Source organism: Phaethon aethereus, assembly GCF_964289735.1.
Source record: "Phaethon aethereus genome assembly, chromosome: 1".
Lineage (NCBI taxonomy): Eukaryota > Metazoa > Chordata > Aves > Phaethontiformes > Phaethontidae > Phaethon > Phaethon aethereus.
In genome coordinates this window covers 202,588,934-202,612,521 of record NC_138575.1, presented here as the reverse complement: position 1 = coordinate 202,612,521, position 23,588 = coordinate 202,588,934, and the positions used below count along the sequence as shown (strand labels likewise).

The window sequence follows — 23,588 nt, the reverse complement described above, 5'->3', positions numbered from 1 at the left end:
GGGCAAAGGAAAGTTTTAAGTAACCTTCAAAACTAGTCTTTGAAAGTAAGCATTCATACTTTAGCAAGTCTTGATAGTCAAAAGATGCTGTGCATCTCTGCTTGTTACAACACAATGGGCCTGATAAGAAAAGTAATGGGTATGCACGTTACTTTGTCCTGAATACTAACTCAATTTATGCTCCCATTCATTAATCACTAAGCAAGAGGATTTCAAAATCTTAAAGTTAATAAATATTTTTAAATAGCGAGCCAGCTTTAGGATTAAAAAAATAATAGTGACAGAGTTAGTTATAAAAGAAATGATGACTGAGTATATCAGTTATTTAGTCAGATCCAAAAAATTTGAAGGCATTTGCTATACTCTCTTCGAGGACCTTGTCCTAGATATTTGACATCAAGCACATCATGACAAACTAGCAGCTCCTACTGCTGCTCATGCTCCTAGGCTTTAATGCCCTTCATCTGAAAAAACTGAGGTTTCAGAGCTGCTGCACTATCCAATGTACAAACTCAAACTCAAAAAACATAGCAAAACCCAGAAAAATTTTTAAAAATTAGCCATCAGAACAGTTTGTAAACAGAAGGATCTGCCAGGATCATTGCTTTTTTGCAGGTGCACAGTCAAGAAATCTTTTAGAGAAAGGCATTAGAATTTCAAGAAAAAATTGAGAGCAACACCCCTGTTTTAAAATACTATGCAAATTATCTTAGAAATAAAATACTAGCTGGGAAGGTACATTATCTAACAAGTTTTATGGTCACCTTTTAATATGTAAATCTGCCCTAGCCCAGTTTTCACATAAATTAAGAGAAAAGTATAATGAAGAGATGGCATTTTTGGCCTCATGGATCCATGCTTGAGACAAGTATGAATTTAACTAAAAAATAAAAAAGCCTTAGATCACTTATAGCACAGTATTAGAGATTTAGGTCTTTTAAAATTTCTGGCTATTGTGACTTAATTTTGAGATGAATAGCTGAAGAATGGCACAGAGCTGCAAACATGATGCTATACATAGCCATGTAAAGGTGTATACTATACATTTTATGTAAATTTTAAAAACACATGGGGAATATTCAACAGCATAATCTAGCAGAGGTCTTAAACAAAAGGGCCCACTTCTGCCTCCATGTATTTCCACTAAAATAAATTTTACTAGACATGCAGCATTTGTGTTTGCTTCAGTTTTCTCTGGCTCATGACTGGAGACAAAGCAGGCCTTGCTTTTGTAATTGTGTGCTGCTCTCCCTTGTTGGTCCACTACACTCAGGGCACTATATTCTGCTGTCATAATAGCTAAAGTGCTGATATAAAAAACCGAGCAAGAGCAGAGCAGCTGGGAGGGCTCTGCAGACGTGGAGCTAGATTCAGCAAAATCAAAAATCCCCCACAGCACTACACATCCCAATTACCTTTCTTGACTCGAGTCAAACAAATACGGCCCTTGAGTAAAAGGGTTTGATGCCCCTGTTCTAGCACAACTGTTTTAGCTAATGCCCAAACTTTAAAAAGTTTGCCAGTAATTTACACCTTTTGTGTTGTTATTGCTTAAGCAAACAGTTCAGTGTAGAAATACATTGCAGTTGCGTGCAACCCAACCCAGGTATGACTCAAAACAGATACTGAAAGTAAAACTACACATGAACCTTGCATTAGACACTCATTCCAAAATGACACGTCAACACGAAGGGCTGCAAGAGGTACACAGCAGCTTAATGCCAACACCCTAAACCAACTCTGAAGAGTCAAATCTTGCCTTAAATTTCTTATCTAAAGTATATGAGCTTTTTTTTCTTTTAAATTAAGGCAATGAAATGGCTACAGTTCCTAAAGTTCATTTTAGGGGAACAAAAATATACACCTTTTTTTCCCCCCAAACTTTAGGCAGCAGAACATAATGTAAAAACCTGCACTGCATTAAACATGCAGTGTCCAGTTGATGTAGAAAAACAGAACTAAACACAAGTTAAAATACCATTTGGTTTTTCTTCCCCATTGGAACACAAACTCAAACTTTAAGAGAGGAAAAACAAAGCTTAAAATCAGCTAAACTGTTCAGAGATTTGTATGTATCAGCATCACACTCTAACATGATTTTGGGTAGAAAAGAAATCTGTATGTTTATCTGGCCGCTCATATTTTAAACCGGCATGGGGGGAAAGGCACTGCATTTATTTTTTATTGTGCCCATATGTCTTTGCACATATATGGAAAAAATTTAAATTCAAATTTTCTGTTCATTCGCTCCCACACACAAGTATGACAGATTGCAGCTAACACATAATAGCAGAAGCTGATTCAAAGTTGACCTCTCCTATTCCATTGTGTTATGTTCAAACTTCCAGGCTCTCTAGAATCTGAGATGGCTGCAAAGAACCCAGAGACAGGTACAAGATTTAGTCAGCATTCAGCATTTCTCAGTGCATTTTGCAGAAAGGGTCTAAATTAGGCATAGAGTTTTGTTGTTTATTTTACACAGAGAAGTCCACCAACATTTGCCATAAATTCTTCTAAACTCTTTAAGAAGGCCATCTTCTGCTTACGGTCCAGTGTAGGAGGAGTGCTGCTTGCAGTAAGCTTGTTGAAGGCATCTGCTAACCGCTGGTAAATTACTGGATCTTGTTGAGTTGATAGCAATGTTTCAACTAGCTCTGAATATTCAGCCTGTTAAATAAACAAGAATCTTATTAACTTAAAAAAAATAAAAAGATACAATGTATACAACTTCTCTCATCAGGACAAAATCCATAATCAGGGCTGTGACCGAAAGCTATCAGTACCTCTCAATCTGTTACCAGTTTCACTGACTAGTGTACCAGAAGGCACTATGGACCTGCAGCCTTTCACCTACCTCTAAACCAGATAAAGCCCTTCGATCAGACCAGATTTTCTAGTAAAGCCAAAGAAGCCTTTAGAGCTAGGTACAGTGCTCTGCAGTGCAGAGTAAGAAGAAAACTTTAAGGGACACCCTTCAAAGTGCCTTCTGGCTCTTAGGATAGGCTTACTCCTGCAAACTGCACTTCTTTCTTCACGTCTGCTCCGTGTTCTATGTGCCGTACCAACCATCTCCTCCCATAGGTTTTCCCTTTTCTAGATTCCCTTCCCTGGGACAGAGAGCTTAAATTCCTTTCTAAGAGTTTCCTACTTACTCTCATGCTTACTTGGACAGAAACAGAAGACAAAGAATCATACAATGGTTTGGGTTGGAAGGGACCTTAAAGATCATCTGGTTCCAACCCCTCTGCCATGGGCAGGGACACCTTCCACTAGACCGGGTTGCTCAAAGCCCATCCAACCTGGCCTTGAACGCTTCCAGGGATGGGGCATCCACCATTTCTCTGGGCAATCTGTTCCAGTGCCTCACCACCCTCATTGTGAAAATTGCCTTCCTTATACCCAGTCTAAATCTACCCTCTTTCAGTTTAAAGCCATTACCCCTTGACCTATCACTACATGCCCTTGTAAAACATCCTTCTCCATCTCTCTTGTAGGCCCCCTTCAGGTACTGGAAGGCTGCACAAGGTGTCCCCGAGCCTTCTCTTCTCCAGGCTGAACAACCCCAACTCTCTCAGCCTGTCCTCACAGGAGAGGTGTTCCATCCCTCTGATCATCTCCGTGGCTCTCCTTTGGACTCGTTCCAACAGGTCCATGTCCTTCTTACATTGGAGGCCCCAGAGCTGAACGCAGTACTACTCCATGTTAAACATGACTAAAAGGACTCTGCCAGGGGGCACCTGGAGCAAGTCCAGAGTGACTTCTGAGCTCTGGGAGCTAGGGTGAAGGAGTCAGAATGGCAGTCCACTTAATTCTACTGGTGAAGGGCTTGGGTGGGGGTAGACACACGATGAAGTTGCCACCTGTGACTGGTCTCACAGGGTCTTTTTTGTCACATGATCATGAGTTCCAGTTTGAGGATGAGGGCTGCTAACAAGAGAGAGGATCCATATGACAAAGTGGCTTAGGAACATCTTTGCCGAAGGCTTGCCAACCTGGCAGGAAGGGCTTTAAAGGGCACGGGGTATGGCAGTAACAGCTTGTAGATCAGTGAGGAGCCAGAGACCAAGAGTATTAAGAATGCAAGGAAGCATGATGGGTTTAAGAGTGCTCATCAGGAAAGGTGAAACAGGTTGAAAGGGGGCCAACCCTCATATGCCTGTGCAGAAATGCATTCAGCTTTGGAAACAAACAGGAAGGGCTAGAGCTCAATGTGCAGATGCAGAGCTGCAACATCACTCATCACTGCAGGCACTGAGATGTGGTGGGACAGGTGGCATGACTGGAGTGCTCGGATGGACAGATGGAGGCTCTTTCAAGCTATTTAGGGAAGAAGATGACAAAAGATTGCCATTTATGTAAAAAGGCAGCTCAGATTAAGGTTAGTTTTCTATGGACTGGGCAACAATCTAGTTGAGTGCTGATGGGTCATAATCGGAGGAGAGGTGGTAAAGACGACATCATGGCGGGAGCTTGTTACAAATCACCAAAACAGGGTAAGTAGTGGGCCAAGTCATCTTCAAGCAACGTGAAGAAGTTTCCAGATCAGACTTATGAGATATTATCTCCCTGATATTTGGTCGAATGCCAGCCACCCAGGGGTGACTTTCAATCTGCTTCTCACAGCTAGGAAGAGCTGGTCAGGGATATGGTAATTAATGGCAGCCTTGGCTACAGTGATCATGAAATAGTGGAGTTCGGGACCCTTAGGAGAGTGAGAAAAGAGAGCAGCTGAGTAGAGACTCTGGACATCATGAGAGCAGATTTCAGCTTATTCAGGAGACTGGTGGGTGGGATCCTGTAGGAGAGAGCTCTGAAGACAAAAAGGAGCTCATGAGAGCTGGCAGGTCTTTAAGGACAACCTCTTCCAAGCACAAGAATAGCCTGTCCAGATACTGAGGAAAACAATATAAACACAACAGGACACTGACCCAGCTAAGCAGGACTGAAACCCAGTGCAAGGAGGACACATGCAGAAGATAGAAGCAGGGACAGCTACGAAGGAGGAAAACTGAAACATTGCCTGGACAAGAAAAATGACAGAAAAGCAAAGCTGAGATAAAGCTGAATTTGGCAAGAGACGTGAAGGACAAGAGCAGTTTCTACCAATACATTAACAGTAAAAGAAGGAACAAGGAAAATGTGGGTCCTGCTGCTGAATGGAGCAGGTGATTTAGTGGTAACAGACAAAAGGTAAAGTTGAAATACTCAATGCTTTCTTTGCCTTGGTCTTCACTGATAGGTTTTCCTAGACCTTTATGACCAGAGACAGGGGTCCAAGGAGGAGAGGAACTACCAGTGGTAAAGAGGATTAACCCACAGATCTCTTGAGAAATTTTGATGCATACAAGCTCATGAAACCTGGCAGAATTCATCTAAGGGTTCAGAAAGCTGGCTGCTCTCTGTTACTTTTGAAGAACTAAGAAGATCATGAAGCAAGTATTCCTGGAACCTCTTTCTGCACACATGAAATAGAAAGGTATTGAGAACAGCCAGTGTGGATTTACTGAGGGTAAATCATGCTTTACCAACTTGACTGACTTCTGTGATCAAATTACTACATCTGTGGATTAGTGGAGAGCAGTGGATACTTGATGTTAGCCAGTCTTTAGCGGTCTTGCACAGCATTCTTGTAAGCAAGCTGGGATTTTATTGTCTAGATGGGTAGGCTACTATACACCTGTATCATCAGCCTCTAAAGGGTTGTGGTTAATGGCTCATATTCGACCTGGAAGCTAGTTACAAGTGGCAGTGACAGCTCTCATCTGGGCCTTGTCCTGTTAAATATTTTAGTCAGTGACCTGGAGGAGGAAAGGAAATGCACTCTCCTCAAGTCTGTGGCTGAAACCAAACCAGGGAGTGCAGCCAGTGTATTCAAGGGCAGGACTGACATTCAGAGACACCTACTCAGGCTGGAGGAATGAACTGATGGGAACCTCATGAAATTCAACAAGGACAAAGGGGAAGCCCTACAGCTAAAACAGCCTAACCCCCTGCAACTATACAAAGTGGGAACTGACAGTCTGGGGAGCAGTTCTGCTAAATAAAGGACCTGAAGGCCTGGTGGACGGCACACTAAGCAAGTCAGCAGTGTGCCTGTCAGCAATGAACACTAGTAGCATACTGGGCTGTATTTACTATTTGTCTTTACACAGCACTTGTTAGATTAGATGTGGAATACCGTGTCCAGTTTTGGACTCCTTAACACAAGAAGGATGTTGACAGATTCGAACGAGTCCAGTGGTGGGCCACCAAGACTGTCTGGCAGGTGCTGAAAGCACATGAATTGTAAGGACAGTAAAGTATTCAACAGGCCCCTCAGAGAGACTTTGGAATATCTGTCTTGGAGGTTTTCAAGACACAGTTGGAAGAAGTCCTGAGCAACCTGACTGAATTCAGTGTTGACCCTACTTTGAGCAAGAGGTTGGACTACAGACTTCCTGAGGGTCCCTTCCAACCTGAACAACTCTATGACTTGCCAGACGCACAGTAACTAACCACTCTCCTTTAACAAATTACTGGTTTTCAGAGTGTAAGTGTTTAAATGCCATACCTGATGCAAACACACTAATGTGTAGAATGCTTCACCTGCTGCAGTTGTCATTTCTGTATTGTGCTTCTGAAGTACCAGCATATCAAAGACCATCTGAAATGACAAAACAGAAGTAGTTACAGAAGTGTAAACTTAACTTTCTACTTTACCAACATTTGCTGCTGAACCTCATCTTCACTTCTGATAATACTAATAACAAACATGTATTTACAAACATCCACGTTTGTTGTTTGTTTCGTTGCTTTTTTTTTTTTTTAATTTGGGTGTCATTAATTGGAAAGCCAACTTCTTTTAGAAGTTGAGTCTTGGCTTAGCAGCACAAACACACATCTCAAAGCACTGAAACCTGTTGTTGATTTGTGTGTGTTTTTCAGTGAGAAATGGCACTTCTTGCATTTTTCTCCAAAAGATGCAGATATGCCAGAGAAATAATAAAAGAAGCCTTTGCTCTTCCAGAATAAACCAGGGAACTTTTTCCTCAAGTTTTGGAGACTCCTACAGCTCACAGAAACCCAAACAAGGAACTGATTAATAAAAATGATATTATAATTTTAAGTGGAAATTTAGAGAAAAGGCAGAAAGCTATGTTAACATATATAAAGAAGAAATATAGAGACAAATAAAATTATTTAAGGTGGTTCTCATTCTCTCAGCTTGACTGAGGTATGCTTTTAATGAACAATTTCCAGAAGTTGAAATGTCAGTTTGGTAAGAAAAGATGTCTTAAGGAAAACTGAAGTCTTTACAACATCAGAAGATAAGCACACAAATTCCAGTTACTTTGTTCTCAGTTAGCAGGAACCTGGTTGCTACCAGGTCATTCCAAAATTCAATGAGATAGAGTGGATGGTCCTAAAAAGAAAGTACTAGATATGACACTGGATTACGAAAACGCATAATTCATTGGATACACTGAATAAATGACAGCATTTTCTTTCTAGTTCCCAACTATGCTCTTTTTTCTGCCTCTTGTTTTAGTACTCTACCCAGCTTCCAGTTCACACAATTCTGGAAGCTTTCTATTTCACAGCTTTCACAATAAACCTAACTGCTAAAACTGTCAATCAGGTTCATTCCAGAGCTCATATGCAGAGCATGGATAAATATAAATTGCATTTAGAGGCTCAGGTCTTTTGTTGATTGGTGATAAGTAGTTTCCGCCCTGTAGGCCTCCATCCTCCTTTGTACTCTAGTCCAACATCTCCAGTCCTTTATGCTCTCTTTTTTCTTAATCTGCTGGTTTTTTTAGGTAACAGGCTGTTTCTTACTGTATGTGTGATCCTGATTAACCTGGTCAGATATGATCACTATTTGGCCTCTTGATGCTACCTGTGTGCAAAAAATTGAAGTAACATGAAACGCAGATGCCTTACCTTAAGAAAGTGCCTTGTTGCCAGAAAAAGGGTTGAATCTGTTTCTTGTGCTTTTGCACACTGTTCTGCTAATGGTGTTACAGCCTCCAGACAGAGCTGGCAAACCTCTGAACTCATTCTGATAATGGATGTTAAAGAATCAAAGTCAGATTTCATTTAAATTGTGGTAAAACTTCCCAGCCACTAGCAAATATTTTAAATGCTTATATGTTCCAAGGTTTCTTTTTACTATAAAGCTGTTAATAAAAAAAATAAATTAAAAAAAAACAAAAACAGAAAAAGCAGAAAAAAGAATTCCAACTTTGTTGCCTTCTTTTATTAGCTACATGCCCTAAGGTAACATAACCCTCTCTGACATAACATTTTCAGAAAGAGTCCCTTATGGTCAAGCTCATCTGTTTCTGACACGTGCCACAGATTAGTGAAAATGGTACTCCCATTATGAGAGGGAGAGCCCATTGGCACCCTGACAGGAAATGCTCTGGAGCCAGCCCAGTAGAACAGCAGCAATGTTTTGTATTACCAGCTGAGAAACTAATTCAGGAATGGCTTTGGGATACCAGCTGAAGGCTTATGAAGTTACACACTTTGAAATGAAGTAATGGAGGAGGCAGGAATGGCTGCCAGAAAAAACTTACATGCTAAACCACTTAAAGGCTGCATTCAAGCAGCACAAGTCAGAGGAAATTCAGCTACTACTAGAATCTTAATAGACACTACAGTGAAACTCAGTCATCAGAGGGCAGAGAGTAAGAGTCGATTACTGATATGTAATTACAGATACAGATATTGATAGAAAAGGAAAAAAATGCAAAGAAAAAAAATCAAATTTTTAACAGGTCCTTATAAACGCAACTCAGATTTTTAAGCCCTCCCAAGTCTATAAAGGATACGATGACATCCCTAACTCCAGTGAGTACATTAGGCTCTTAAAGAGGTCCTCTGGAAGTTGTGGAATTTTCTCAGGGAATATCTCACAGATGAAAGTGATTAATTTGTAATATTGATTACACAGGGATGGAAACTGTCAAAAGAAAAACATAGTAATTTTAGAATCAATCACATAACTCTATTCTGAGATAATTTCCATCTGCAAAGAGACAGGACTGGTGACTTCCACTGAAAAGACAGTTTTAGTAGACAATTTCAGAGTCATTAGAATAGCTACAACTTTATTAGCAAACACTGTTTTACTTCAGACATGAGCAAGTCTAATCCTGTGGGGTAAAAGCCTCACAAGCATTTGGAGCACAACAGGGGGGCTCCTAGGGTACATCCTTTGACTCAGTTTCATCTAAAATGGAGGTAGCTCTCATGCTTAGCAAGCAGTACCAGATGAGAAAGCATGTTAAGAGGGAATAGCTGAGACACACTTCAGAAGTGTTCCCCTGATTCCATGTAAAACATTAACACAGTGCAACCCAATGAAGTACTGCCATTCCACTGTTTCATATTTTACTGTTCTACTGACAAGCAGCTGATGTCTATAAGAAAGCCAGATGTATTGTGAAAATAAAAGTTACTACTTGCTCTCACATTTTTTCTTACTAGTATCACTGTTTATGCTTCCTATCACGTTTCTGACACTATCAGAAAAAGGATTCTACAAGCCACACTTCAGATTTAGCTAACTGTTGACCTGCACAGACTCACTTTTAGAAGAAAAAAGTTTTGTTTAGGCCCTTCAAATATACATTTTCTCAGCTTACAATATTTCTTTTCAAACAGTATCTAGAACTGTGGAACAGTTGTTTACATTTTAAAAAGCCTAGAAAACTCAACTTACTGAGGTGGAATGCATATAGGAATGAATTCTGGGAATTCATTACTACAAAGCTTTCATATTCTAGCAGCTATGTGTAAAAATATACTTACCTTCAGCAGATCCTGGGACATCAGAGGCAGAACTAGATTAACCCCATATAAGACAACATCTGCTGCTGATACAGATCTATTTGTAGCTTGCCCAGGCTCATGTCCTCTAAATACTTCATCTGTAGAAAAGACAAATAACATTTTGTATAAAAGGAGGATTAAACACATTGAAGGAAGACTCCCATTTCTTTATTATAAAGACATTTTTAAAAATAGGACAATTCCCCTCTCCCCAAACAAAAACATGAGGCACCGTATTAAAATAGAAGCTTAGTGAGAGGAGGCTGCCACATCACTCTATATTTATATTCATTAGGACTAAGCATTTCACAATCACGTGTAGCAGATGGCATGCTAAACCAGAACACTTTAGATAGTCTGAGGGCTCCCTTCCATTACAGAACATTGCATTTGTTTCTAGTGACAGCTTCTTCACGCCTGCACACAAACAGAGAGTGAGCAAAATAGTACTGCATGTTTATACTTTTTATATATTATATATTTACATATGCTTATATATATTTTGTAAACACAAGGAGGGAAAAAAAAAGGGGAGAGCTTTTTGCAGAAAATTCTGTAGCTTGGATGTTGCCAAGTTTTCTTCAGTTACAGGTAAGACCTATATTTCCCATCAACTGGCAGTGACTTTACTTTTATAATCCCTGCATTGAGTCAGCAACAGTATGCAGACAACTTTAAATACATTTGATGTCTGGGCATTACACTTAGGTAGCATTCACATTTCTTAGTTTCATAGTAACTACTTTACAGTGTTTGCATGCAACCAACATCCAATGTCTGACCTCAGAGAGAGTAAGTTACATGGCATTGAGTTGTCCATTCAATAGACAAAGTCTAAATCTGTTTCTGTATTCATTTTGTGCATGCATGACAAAAAAACAGACTGATGCACTGCATTTTGGAGTACAAGGTTTTCTCTTTGAAGATATACCTCAGAAAAGCAATGAACATCATCAAAACAACCTAGGCAGATTCTGTTTGTTTTCTGTGCAAAATGCATAGGACATGGTAAGATCCAAATCATGCAAATGTATTTCAGCTTATTCAAAAGCAATGCAGCACAGCTACGCTAGAACTGGCAGATCATATTCAGGACTACTGCAATTTTAAGTGGCAAATATATGGAAGAAAGTAACAGTCTGGAATACAAAAAAGAACCCTTAGCTACACCCACATACCATAAAGCATGTTCTGTGAATGAGGTATACAGAAACCCTTTAAACATGATGGAATTTTAATGATCTCAGCATTTCAATAAAGTTGGATCTTGTACTAAAAAGATAATCCATCTGCCCTCTTGCGGTAATTTACTATTCTGACCTCTCTATGGGTTTTTTGTTATAAAACTGCTGCTACCATGTGTTCAGACTTGCAACATTCAGATTTCAAGCTGTTTCATACAGCTTCTGAAATTATATTTATTTTATGAGAGCAATAATAAATTCAGATGCTAGAATACTGTGACAAGTCCTTCCTTTGCTACTGGCACATTACATAGTAATATCCATATTCTGATCTAGTCAAGCCTAAACTTCACTTTGCACTTTACCTGGATTGAACGCATGCCCCACAATGGTTTTTACAGTTCAGAACACAAGTTACGGTTCAGCAACTGCCAATTCTTTCATACCTGTATCACTGAAATCTATGAATTCTTTTGACAGAAGATTAGTGAGAAGCTCCATAATAAGGAGGAGATCCTGGTACTGGTCTTCTTCTGCTGTAACATCTATCCGTTGTCGACCTAGATTGTTCTTGGAATACACCTGGAGCAGAGTCAGGCAGGCCTCATACAAGTTCATGGCTTTGGCCTATAAAGCAATGTTAAATAAGAAAACTTCCATCTGCTGTGAAGTGACACACTTTGTTCTAAGATGATGACCTTACTTGATGATACCTCGAGATTTTAATTACAAAAAGTGGTTATATAACTGCAACAGCTACACGCAAAATTGTCAACGAAACAGCCACCTTAAACAATAAGAACACTTACAGCCATACACTGATGTGCTACTGACTGAAACAGCAGAACATTACTTTCATCAATGCCTCAATCTTAAAAAAAAAAAGACAAGACAAGAATGGCTTGGGACAGGCTGACACATCTCGGTAATCTCACAAACTACATTACCAACAACATCCCTTGGGGACTCACTTCAGCTATTGAAGTTTGGAGCCACAATACACTGTTTGTGCCTGCCCAGTTTGGAATAGGCAGGAACTCTTCTAGATGCAAAAGCAAAATTAACCAACAGTGCGAAGATGTAAGCGTACTGCACTGACTCATTTTACCTGTTAACTTCTTGGTATCTATTAAAGCCTTGTTTAGGACCAAGGCAGTGTCTCTATGGTATACATTTGTCACATAAAACAGTGCTGCAATTCTCCTAGACTAGCCTTCAGAGACTGTTGATATGGCTAAAAAAACTACTCAACACAGTCTGCGCTCTTTTGCCACCCATGCATAGAGTTAGGCTAGCGATTAATTGTGGTTAAGTTTATTGGTGTAAGACCAGTCTAGATGTCCTGCTTTTAATCTTTGCGAGAGTACGTTTTTAAACAAAGGAATTCCTCCAACATATGTGACCATATAGCATTTCTTTCTCTATAGAACCTAAAAATCACTACACTTTATTTTGTTTAAGCAATAGCACTGTATTTAAGCACGCACGCACTTTTCCCCTCCTTCCCCTTCTGGGTGTATTTACCTCTCCAAGATAGCAAATTTGTTTATGTGCAACTTCAACAAAGACTTCTATTATGAGATTAACAGTCTCTGGTGTGTTTTTGTATACTTCCATTAATCCAATGCAATTATTAAGGAAGTCCATTAGGAAATTGAAGAGAATTGCTACGTTATCAATCTGGGTAGCCTCAGCAATGCCACAGAGTGCTTCTAATGTCGCAGTGATTTCCTGTTTCACTTCCTCCTCCTGACAGATCTGCTGAAAGTTTTCTTGGTTTATCACATTCAAGAATCGCTGCTGAAGTGGCTGAAGAACCTTGAAATTTTGTAGAAAAGTCACATTAAGATAAGCATATTATTATATGAGAGATGTGAGGTTTGAGTAATTTAGCAAGCTCACAGGTTGCTTTTGGCACAACACTACAAGAACTAATCACTTCTAGTTTCCAATGGCTCAGTTATGTTATTTGTCACATTAATGTAAGCTGGAGTACTAGTGATTAGTGATTCTCATTATCCATCATTACCTGCAGGCTGGTTTCAAAGTAAGCACCTCCATAAGTATTTTATTTTATTTTGCAGTTTTTAAACAAATGACAACGACTTTCTCTGGCTCACAGTATTTGATTCTCTTCCAAATTCAGTACGAGGGGAAAATGTTACAGTTCATCAATGAAAAGCATTAATTAAGATTCATGTTCACAATTATGTGTGTCATATTATGATTCTCAACAGCACAATCTCTTTTGTATTCAGCTAAATTGGAACCAATTTAGAAACTTCCATAAAAATAGTTAAATGTTTTCCTCAATTACTTCCAGCGCATTATAGTCTTACCTTCAATCACTAATTTCATAGCTTTATTAATAAAAGCAAGTTTCTCTCAGAAGGCCAATGCTTTACAAACTCATGTGGTGCTTCCTGATCACATTTCAGCTACTTTCTAGCACCAACCTTTCTGGTATTAAATATCTGAACTTTAATGGAGCCAGGGCACAAAAAACTGTTCAAGGCTCTTCATTATGTCCCACATTAGCTTTTTACTTACTCTCATTATCATTAAGTGATTAATTGAATAATTCATAATACCACCAAATTAAAATAAAAAGGAAGAAATGACACAGTGCCAAGAGAAACTCTTAACCTTTTATAGTACACTTGAAAGGGACTATTGCTATACTGGCTGCTTCATGAATCCTCCAAGTAATTATTAAGTTGTTTCTGTTTAGGTTGTGATGTTTTAGATACACTTTTTGGCAGCTCATGGGTGCCATACAACTATTGACCTTCAAAGAGAGAATAATGTAAAAAATTATCAATATTAGATGTTCAAAAAAATCAAAAGACTGTTGACTTTGTATCACCATAAAAGTCCCTAAACTAACTTGTTTGTACTACTTGCTAAAATGGAGGTAACAGAAGCATCAAAATAACTTACCTCTGTCCAGTATTGTTGCTTTGTTTCCGTATCCATATGAGCAAAACCTCCTAAAACTAAAGCTTTCATTAGTGTTCTCTGCACAGAACTGGACAAATAGTGAAGAGGAGGGCTTCGCCTTGCAAATTGTTTAGCTAAATTCCACCAGTTTTCACACTGAATAACTAGGTTTGCCCTAAAAGAGGGAAAAAACGGTTTAATTAAAGAGAAGACTTCACAAAATTGTATTAACAGAGCACATCAGGTTGCTAGCAGTTGTCAGAAGATTTTTTTTTTTTTTTAACTCCTTTATTCTAAGGCTAAATCGCCTTTTGACTTTCATCGTATTAATCCCTCACCTCTAAGATTTCTAAAGTATATACTCCAAAAATAGCTCAATTCATATGGGAGAAAAGCAGGGAAGTGCTTTAGTTTTACACACATACACACATAGAGTTAATGGATATATTGCATGGATTAAAAGCTTAGTCTCATTATGTCATGATAAAATAAGCAGTTTATTCCCAAACTAGCTCCTGTGGGTTTACATTTTTTTGAAAAGAAAATTCCTCAAGCATTTAAACCCTCAAACTTCAGAACTGTCTTTCAGCAGACTATGAAGGCATGATTGCATGTATAATTGCATATCAATTCACAAAAGTAAAACATTCAAGAATTTCCTGCTTCACAGTTTGTAATACCAAAGAAAACTTTGAAATTTATCTGAATCTGCCAAATCCTGGATTTTTAAAAGACTTTTTTTTTATGTTTACAAAGCACAGTTTATACTGGCTCAGCCAGTATCTGAACTCTTAATCCGGAAGAACTTGTTCAACAAAAACAAACACCACCACAAAAATCCTTGCAATAAGAGTGGAGACCAGAAGAGTTTTCCTTTCTCACTGTTTAAGAGTGAGGCATAAAGGTAAGGGAAGGAGAGTGCACTTCTAAACAATAATAAAACTTAGGTTATGTTTTGTCAAATATAGGTCTCACTCCTCACGTTGTCAGACAAGCTTTTTTTCATTTATAGTATGTTACTACAGTAATTTGACTTACAGAGACATGAATATGAAGTGCCCTATATCTGGATTACTTTGGCCAAAAAAATTTAAAGGAAGCAAAAGAAATTTTTTGACTTCCAGAGGTATAGCAACTTACCGCTCTCTCCTTTCCACTAATGTTACTAGCAGTTGTACAGTATCATTTGCAAGGTCCTGCTCTGAACTCCACACTGCCAGGTTACTGATCACTTTTTCTAAAAGGTAACCCACAATCCACTGGGAACCCTCTGTATCAGCACCAAATGCTGTACTAAATGGCAGACTTATCTATAAGAAAAGCATTAAAATGAGTGAGTTTTACAGAAGCCAGAACCCCGAAGTGTATGGTAATCATTGTGAGCAAATTCTCTTCAGGCTGTCACTTCTTCCCTACTTAAAAGACACAAATGTTACATAGACGATGGCAAAGAATACCTGTAATAGAAAAATCTTTGCCAAATTTATCTTGCAATTTTAAGCACAACACCTAAAACAAAGAAAAGTTCCAACCTCATTACAAAACCAGGTTTGAGTATGTCTAGCTTTTAATGCCAATTTAAAGTTCAAAAGCTTTAAAAATTAAAAGAAAAATCCCAAAATCATCTCCCAAGAGTGTTTCCGTGAATGTATGACAAAATTCCTCAAAATTCAGTGATAAAAATTATTAGAAATAAACCTAGCTATTGATCTAGATCAAATCTTGTAAAAACTTATTTTCATTGCAATTTTTCTGCATCTGCTTTCTGCAGATTGTTCCTTCAATCTATAATCTATCATTTAGGAAAGATGTCACATTCTGATCCTGGCACATTAGAATATGCTTCTTAAAATTGCCTGTTCTCCTATCTTTAAAAAAGTTTCTCAAGAGTGAAATCCAAGGATTTTGTAATTGTGCAGGGGCTTCCTATCAGTACACCACTAACATTTCTATCTTTAAAATTCACAATATATACATGACTGCACATAAGATTTAAACAGAGGTTTCAATCACTTTCACATGTCAACACAAACTAAATGTGTGCATTTCCTATATACCCTACTTTGGTTTTTTGCATTGTTTCTCATCTGGATCTCCTTCTTACATGCTCTCCAATTCTTCCTCAACTGGCACCTTTACAAATTCTTAGCTCTGCTGTAAGTACAACCTGAATAATATGATTCCAAATATTTACAGGTCTATCGTATACCTATTTTTGTTAAGGAGGGGCTTCCTGAAGCGTTAGTATTCTTAGTTGCTTCAATAGTGGAGATAAAGGGGAGGAGGAGGCTTCCTTCTTGAAAGTTAGAGCCCATAGGGCCTCCTCAGGATGAGTGGCCTCTGTCAGCTAGCTGGATTACAGTTAGTTTGATAAGCAAAATCAGGATCAAGGTCTAATCATGATTAGTGCTGTCCAAACACCGTAAGAAGTTGCCCTTTACAAAGAACACATCATTTAAATCGTGATATATACAATGGTAACATATGAGAATGGGAAGAGGAGAGAAAGTAGCGTGACATTAGCTAATGTATACTACCTTGTGATGGTGTGAAATATCTAATTCAGAATCATGACCAGGTTACTCACTAAATCATCCATCAAGGGCAACCACTGTATTAGAGATGAACTGTAAGATCTGATGGATAGAAGTAACTTATAAAATTGCTGTAGTCAGTGAGTTTCACCCCCTATGCAGCCTGAGAGCATGCTATGCTATTCTGCTATGGCAATGGCAAAAAAAAAAAAAATTTAAAAAAATCACATTTGCACCAAAATGTGCAAGAAGGGTCCCCTAACAACTTATATTTCCAATTAAAAAAATTAAGAAAACATAGCTTTCAAACAAATTCCAAAATAAACCACAACCCATTTAACATTAAAAATGCTTTATCACTGCACTTTAAAATAGCTACGCTGACATCTGCGTTCACACAATAATGTTTTTGCTAATACTCACCAATTAATTCATAAAAGTTACATCCTTACCTGATCATACAGCTTTTCATCTACTAGGAGGTAAGTCTTTGCCCAACGCTTGAGGAACCATACAATATCTTTGCCCATCTGGGGGCTCAGGAGGTGTGTGAGATTTGCCCTTATTGCTCTAGATTCTACTTCTGACACTCTTAAAATAGCAGATAACAACCTGCAGGTTTAAAACACAATGAGGATGCTGAGAGTGGTTTTTGGAGAAGCAATGCGACTACCAAACACTTTCACTTTTCATAAAATATGACAGAAGGAACAGAATAACACGAAGTAGTTCAACTCTAATGAAGTAAAAAGCACCTGAATTTATTGTTTCTTTAAATGTACGGAAAGAGAGAGAGGATAGATTGGCAACTATCCTCCAAAAAGTCAGAATATGCATTAAAAGAGAAGGTGATCATCTTTGACATCAAAATTACTGCAACAAAGAATCCTCACAAACATTCTGACATCGAGGGAATGAAGACAAATGGACTACTACTTGGAGTGCTTGAAAAATTTTTTTGAAAAACTGATTTTCTCTTTCTTATACCATCAAGGTATAAGTGGATCCTCACTGGGCAGCTTTTGTAGTGTGATGGATACTAAAGAACAAATATGAAAATGACCAGTTATTTCTCTCTTTGTCATTACTGCAGAGAAACAGTCTGAAATAGCAGATCATCTGGTGATTGCATTAATACAATCCGTTCATAAAGCTACATTAAATATTAGCTTTTGTAGTATATCAATTAAGTTTCGTAAGGATGTGATAGAGCACAAGGAATTTAGCAGTTGACAGTCTATTTCTTGAAGATGTTTCAGAGCTATTGCCATAGACCCTCAAAACTCTCCTTACTTAAGATCTGATTTTATTCCCATCACCACTAACACACTGCATCAAGAAATCCTGTTTGGTGGCCACTTCTTGCAGCTGCCAACAGTATCAGTGAACAGTATTCAAACTTCTAAATGTTAGACACATTGCTAATGAAGATTCATTTTTTCTAGCCTTTTCCAGAAGAAGAAAATGTTAAGTACACAACAACTAATCTTGGGTGAAGAATCTTCCATGTTAATTAAAAGTGGAATGCAATCTTCTGATATGTGAGGGTTCAAGTTGAGGAGTCTTTTGCGGGCATCAGCTTTCTTGCAAAAAGAGAACAGAAATCCCCTTTCCTGCTCCTTTTGTAGGCTAATAGTGGTATATGTACAGAAGTGACAACAATTCCTCCCACACCGAGGATCAATTTTGCTGCTACTGCCAAGCTTGGGCAGTAACTCATGTTCAAAGTACACAAGCTCAAGCAAATGCTTTCCAGAGCATCAGTAAGCTGTACATCTGCTGAATGAATTATAGAGTATATAGTATATTATCTAAACATTTTGATCTACCAACTTTTTAGTAATTTAAGTCATTTTAAGGATTTTCTGTACCAAATAGATCAAAGATGGGTTTTCAGTAGAGATATAAACACATTTGTGTTTATTGCCAAGACTTTGGCTCACGTCCTCTGTTAAAACTATTAGGTCAATGTAGTTATTTCAGCCTTCCCATCTTGATTCAGTTTTATCTGTTTTGATGCCTTACTCCCATTTTTCTTCTCAGTCCTCCCCAGACCACCTTGACTTGAAATACCATCTGTATTTACCCTGCCTTTCTTTACCCTTAAAAAAAAAAAAGAAAAATCACTTCATCTTCTCTGTCTTTTCATAATCTCTTTTACAGCATTCCTTTAATAGTCTGTAGTAAAGCCATTCTTATAAATTATTTGCCCTTACTTTAATACTAGTTAAAAGATACATTTCTTTTCCAATATTCAGTGTTTACATATTGCTTTTTTACTTTTCAAATTCACAGAAGTCCACTCATGTTCTCACTTTTTTTCTCTGAAAAAACATTTAACATACTCAACAGAACGAGATGCACCCTTACCTAATTACAGAATCAGTTCTGTTGTACCCTGGGATAGAAGAGGCCTTTTCTCCTGGAGATCCCAGAATCTGAAGTGTCGTATTGATGTCAACCTCAGCTGAATGTTTAATGGAATATTCCATTACTTCTGGAGGTATTAGTGGAGTCTCTCCCTGAGTATCATTAGCCAAGAGGTAGCCTTACATTAAAAAAGAAAGAGTGATCACAACTTTCTATCCTAGGTTAACTTACTGGATTACAGAATCCATTGGCTTAACTGCAGATATCACACCAGAATCAAATGTTTGTACAAATCCTCACTAACCCTGTTTAAATATGTATAAATTAACTTTAGAATCCTTAAAGCCATTCAGTAGAGAAGAACCTAATGTGACAAGACTGGAAAAGAAACCACCAAATTAAAAAGCAAATAATAAAGAGATTAACCTTACTTCATGTAAAAATACTACAGTCAATTCAACTACTGAGGGAGGAAAAAAACCACACCCAAAACAACATTTTATTGTCACTTTTTTCTTCTTCTGTGATAAAAAAGTCCTTGATTTTACAGCTTCCCCACTCAGTCAATCTCATTTGGGACTTCCGTTCTGAAAACATTTCAAATCTTGTCAGAGGCTTTCAGACACCAAGTACATGTGCTATAATAAAGTCTTCCTTGCATAACGACTGCAGATCAGGTGAAACATGGGTTTTTATACAATACTCTGGCGTCCGGATAATAATATTAATTCCAGCTTCAGTTGTAGTTTTCAATGTCTCATCTCACAGCCATCTGTGAGCTACAAACTCCATCCCACAGTGATACAAAAAAATTATTAACACATTTGTGTCAACATCTGAGAGCGACTAAAACATCAGATGTTCAAAGAGATCCCATAATATATTTCATAAAGTATACATTTCTCCTAAAAAAGTACAGACACTGTCTTAGTTGCTACTACGTTTTGCAAACAGATGTAAGATAGTTCCATCTAAAAATTAAAACAAAAAATGTTCTAAATTCAAGTTCCCTGAAACATAACAAAACGTCAGGACATGGATCATCAGCACTGAGAGATCTTGGAACTTAATTGATTCTTCACCACCACTGAGTAATACCGTTATCCTGATCTCAAGTTGATTCCCTTATAAAGTCATGTGCCCCCAGATAATACAACTGATACCATGAACAGACTAACTCTTTGAATAGGTTGACTGATAACACATCTCAAAAAATCTGTAACAAAATTAGTTGTGGGAATTTCCAAAGGACATTACCTCATGTAAAGATTTTATCAGTCTTCTAAAGATAACGTTCATGTTATTCAAGGCAGGTGAAAGTAAAACAAAGAGTATGTAAGATGAAAGAATCATAAAGGATAAAATTTAGAGTCAATTAAGAGTAGCTGATATACAGGGAATACTTTTTTTCCCCTGAGGTGTTCCAGCTGCACGAAGAATACCAGAATAAGTACTACTTAAAGCTGTTCACTAACCTGTGACTAAAATAAGCCAATGAATATCCTCATACAGGTCATCAAGCACTTTATTGTCAATTGAGCCTGATGCTGGTGAGGCAAGTAACTGCTGCTGATGTCTTTGCAACTGACCATGGAGCCTTGTCACTCGGTCTTCTAATAAACTGTGGACAAATAACAAGAAAATAACTTCACTTCTTAAAAATTGTTTTGGCAAAGTCAGATCACAAAAGTCAATGTGATTGCTTTATTGATTTGCTTTTTTTTTTTTTTTGGTACCTTGTAAGAAGAGGTATACAGTGTTCTGCAGCAATTCTCCCCAGCATGCCTACACTGGCCAGCTGGTCACAGAACTGGTCTCTGTCATCTTCCTGCAGTTCACTTATTTCTTCTTCTTCCCGAGAGGCCACACCGTTGGCAGTCTTTGGTTATTTCAAGAAAATTAGAAGCAACCAGTTAGTATTATACTTGTTAAATTTTATCATCATCACAATTTTCTGCATTATTTTGGCTTTTTCTTTCAAGGTGTTTTGCATGGATGAACAACAGACTCGTACTAAATTAAGACACAGAAGAATTAAACACAGGAGTAAAAATGACTTCATATTGTTCTAAAATCAGCATTTCACAAATTCATTAGCAAAATGCCACATTCAGTTAATTGTATATTTGCTACTTTTTGCAATAGTGCTCTCAAGCCAAAAGATTCACTGTTTGTGAAAAGAGTCAAGGATAAGAGTTACGAAAATTGATTACTTGTTGTTAATAGGATAAGCACCAGCTCGACAGTAACAAAACAGCTTCTTTATACCACAGGGTATACAAATCAACTCTGTTGAGCATCCACTGCTAGAAGCAGTGTCCCTGCTCATTGCAGGGGGTTGGACTAGATGACCTTTAAAGGTCCCTTCCAACCCAAACTATTCTATGATTCTAAATGTGGTAAAAGGTATTGAATGACTCTGGCTCACGGAAATGGTCTGCAAACCTAGTGGTCAGAGGATTGCTGAAGTACATTTACATTTCAAATCACATATATAGCAGACCAAGAACCATTTTAAATACTGGAACCTCCATGCTTTCCTCTATGCATTAGTCAAAAATACTGTTCTCAGTCGTCTGAGATCTTACATAAATCACATAATAGGTGTATTTTTCATGATGAAATTAAAATAATCTCTTTCATTAAAGATTTTCCATAACCCACTGTTTGAGGGGAAAAAGCATTAAAAAGTAAATGCTATAACCTCAGGAAAACAAAAGACGAGTAATAATAATAATAGTCATCGTCATCTCAGTTTTATTTCTTGCTGATGCAGAAGTTGCACTGTTAGATTTCTCAAAGCTTATCTTGGCTGCATTATAAAACTACTTAAATACTAATCAGACCTTATTCCTTGAAGAGGTGAACCATGATATGTAGAAACTAAGTATCGAAGTTAAAAATGTTTTCAAAAATCTCTTAAAGAATCATAAAATTTACACAATTAAAGTAAAACACAAGTGACAGATGAAGCGATCAGTCTGCTCTGTTTCTATAAAGGCTCTGGAAAACTGAATGTATGCACAGCCCCTTATCCAAAGTGCTTTTAACCCATCTTTTCTTTACGTAACCCAGCAAATCGTTCTCTTTTGGCAACTTCAAAGTTGCAGCTGTTTACTGAAGGGTGAGCCTCTGCTCTCAAAGCAGAGGCTGAAAGTTCCTGTTACTGCTTTGATATTGAACAAGCAGCATTCTAAAATGCCAGCTGTGGCTTTTAAAAGGTTACCCGTGGGATAAATGACTTATCTCACAGAATGACATGAATTAACCTGTGTATACAAGTTATGTCAAGAGCGCCTAATATGAATTCAAAGTTCTCTTGATAAATATTTCTGTTTTGGCACTGTTATTACCATCTGTTACATATTGAGATAGCAGAATCAAGTTTTATATGGTGCTTTTCAGAACAAGGTATCTTGGAGATCTTTGCACAGCACCAAATTAAAAAGAAATTTTATACAGTTATTGAATTGAATCTATACAACAATTAATTCATCCAACATGTACATACAACTTTCTGTATAAGAATCTATTTTAGTAAGATCCAGACTCCTGGCAAAGAGACTAATCTGCTTGCTTTCTCAATGGTCCAAGAGATACTTGAAATACTTTTAGGTTTTTTTTCTAGAACAGTCATCTGGAAAATTCAAATGGGAATTCATTTTATCCAAAAGAACCACATAATATTACAAGTTTCTTTTAGTCTAAGCATAGTCATTCTACATTTTCTCAGATATTTATGCATGTCAATTATACTTCAAAAGTATACTGAGGATAATGTATAGGAGGTAACAACCATATAAAAGGCTTCCAGGTTCACCGGGGATTTTAACTAGGACTCTTGTCCAGAGAAGGGTGGTCAAAAGTTTAGTCATTGCATCTGTGGGAAGAACAGTGAGATGCATGTCGATTTGAATAACAGGTTTACTCGTTTCCATTTTTTAAAAAGTGATTTTCAACTGTGTATTCCTCATGAGAATGAGAGAAACTGTGTATTTCCTCTTCAGAATGAGAGAAACAGACTGGAAAATGACCACCAAATAACAAATTCAGCAAATTTTTCATTACCAAAGTCACGAACAGTAATTCTATACTAGTTTTAATATAGAACACACCAAAAGATATGGGCTAGTTACTATATATCATCATCAAGGACTATTAGAATGAGGGCTTACCAAATTCCTTGTACCATCGGGAGCAGCTAGATGGCACTGAATATAGGAATTAAAGACCTGAACAGCATGTTGGGTAAAGAAACCTTTATGGAAATGTTTGTCATCTTGTACCAAAGTAAGCCAAGATTCCAACAACTTATCATATGCTTCCATATATACCATGTCATCTTTGTCAAGCTGTAAGAGATGAAAGAAACAAAATTAAAATCTTATTCCTAAACTAAACCAGAGGAACATACTTGCAGATGTTCTTCTAATGTTGAAACAATTTTAAAAATCAGTCATAAAACCCATCTAAGGATAGCCAAGAAAATATCAGAATGAACTGAAGCAATACACTGAAAAGGTCAGTGCAGCTTTCATGCTTGCTAGGCTTTAAAAAACCGTCAAAGTGTTTCGCTATTTCTCTTCATCTGATGTTCAAAATCAAAAGTGTCTTTAATTAAGCCTTTAACGCATAATTACCTAAATACAGGAGCTACTGAGCTTTTACCTCAAAGATGCCACGCATCTCAGCTCTTATTAGTAACAAGAATTAAGTAAGAAAGGATTGAGCCATTTCTTTT

The 23,588-nt window shown here is 37.6% G+C and overlaps 1 protein-coding gene across 2 annotated transcripts in view; it reads right to left on the bottom strand.

Annotated features, from left to right (window-relative positions):
* Positions 1 to 2,449: 2,449 nt before the first annotated feature.
* Positions 2,450 to 23,588, bottom strand: part of XPO4 (exportin 4) — a gene marked incomplete at its 5' end in the record, with an annotated part of 81,988 nt that continues 60,849 nt past the window's right edge. The window contains 14 exons of one of the 2 annotated variants that reach the window (XM_082010431.1): positions 2,450 to 2,667; positions 6,551 to 6,643; positions 7,924 to 8,041; positions 8,817 to 8,947; positions 9,799 to 9,917; positions 11,450 to 11,630; positions 12,528 to 12,821; positions 13,944 to 14,118; positions 15,084 to 15,253; positions 16,930 to 17,089; positions 18,848 to 19,025; positions 20,323 to 20,468; positions 20,584 to 20,726; positions 23,023 to 23,199. In XM_082010431.1, coding sequence (XP_081866557.1) covers positions 2,470 to 2,667; positions 6,551 to 6,643; positions 7,924 to 8,041; positions 8,817 to 8,947; positions 9,799 to 9,917; positions 11,450 to 11,630; positions 12,528 to 12,821; positions 13,944 to 14,118; positions 15,084 to 15,253; positions 16,930 to 17,089; positions 18,848 to 19,025; positions 20,323 to 20,468; positions 20,584 to 20,726; positions 23,023 to 23,199 — 2,283 coding nt within the window. In that variant the 3' untranslated portion in view covers positions 2,450 to 2,469. The remainder of the gene's footprint in view (positions 2,668 to 6,550; positions 6,644 to 7,923; positions 8,042 to 8,816; positions 8,948 to 9,798; positions 9,918 to 11,449; positions 11,631 to 12,527; positions 12,822 to 13,943; positions 14,119 to 15,083; positions 15,254 to 16,929; positions 17,090 to 18,847; positions 19,026 to 20,322; positions 20,469 to 20,583; positions 20,727 to 23,022; positions 23,200 to 23,588) is intronic. The other variant, XM_082010432.1, reaches the window with a different exon arrangement.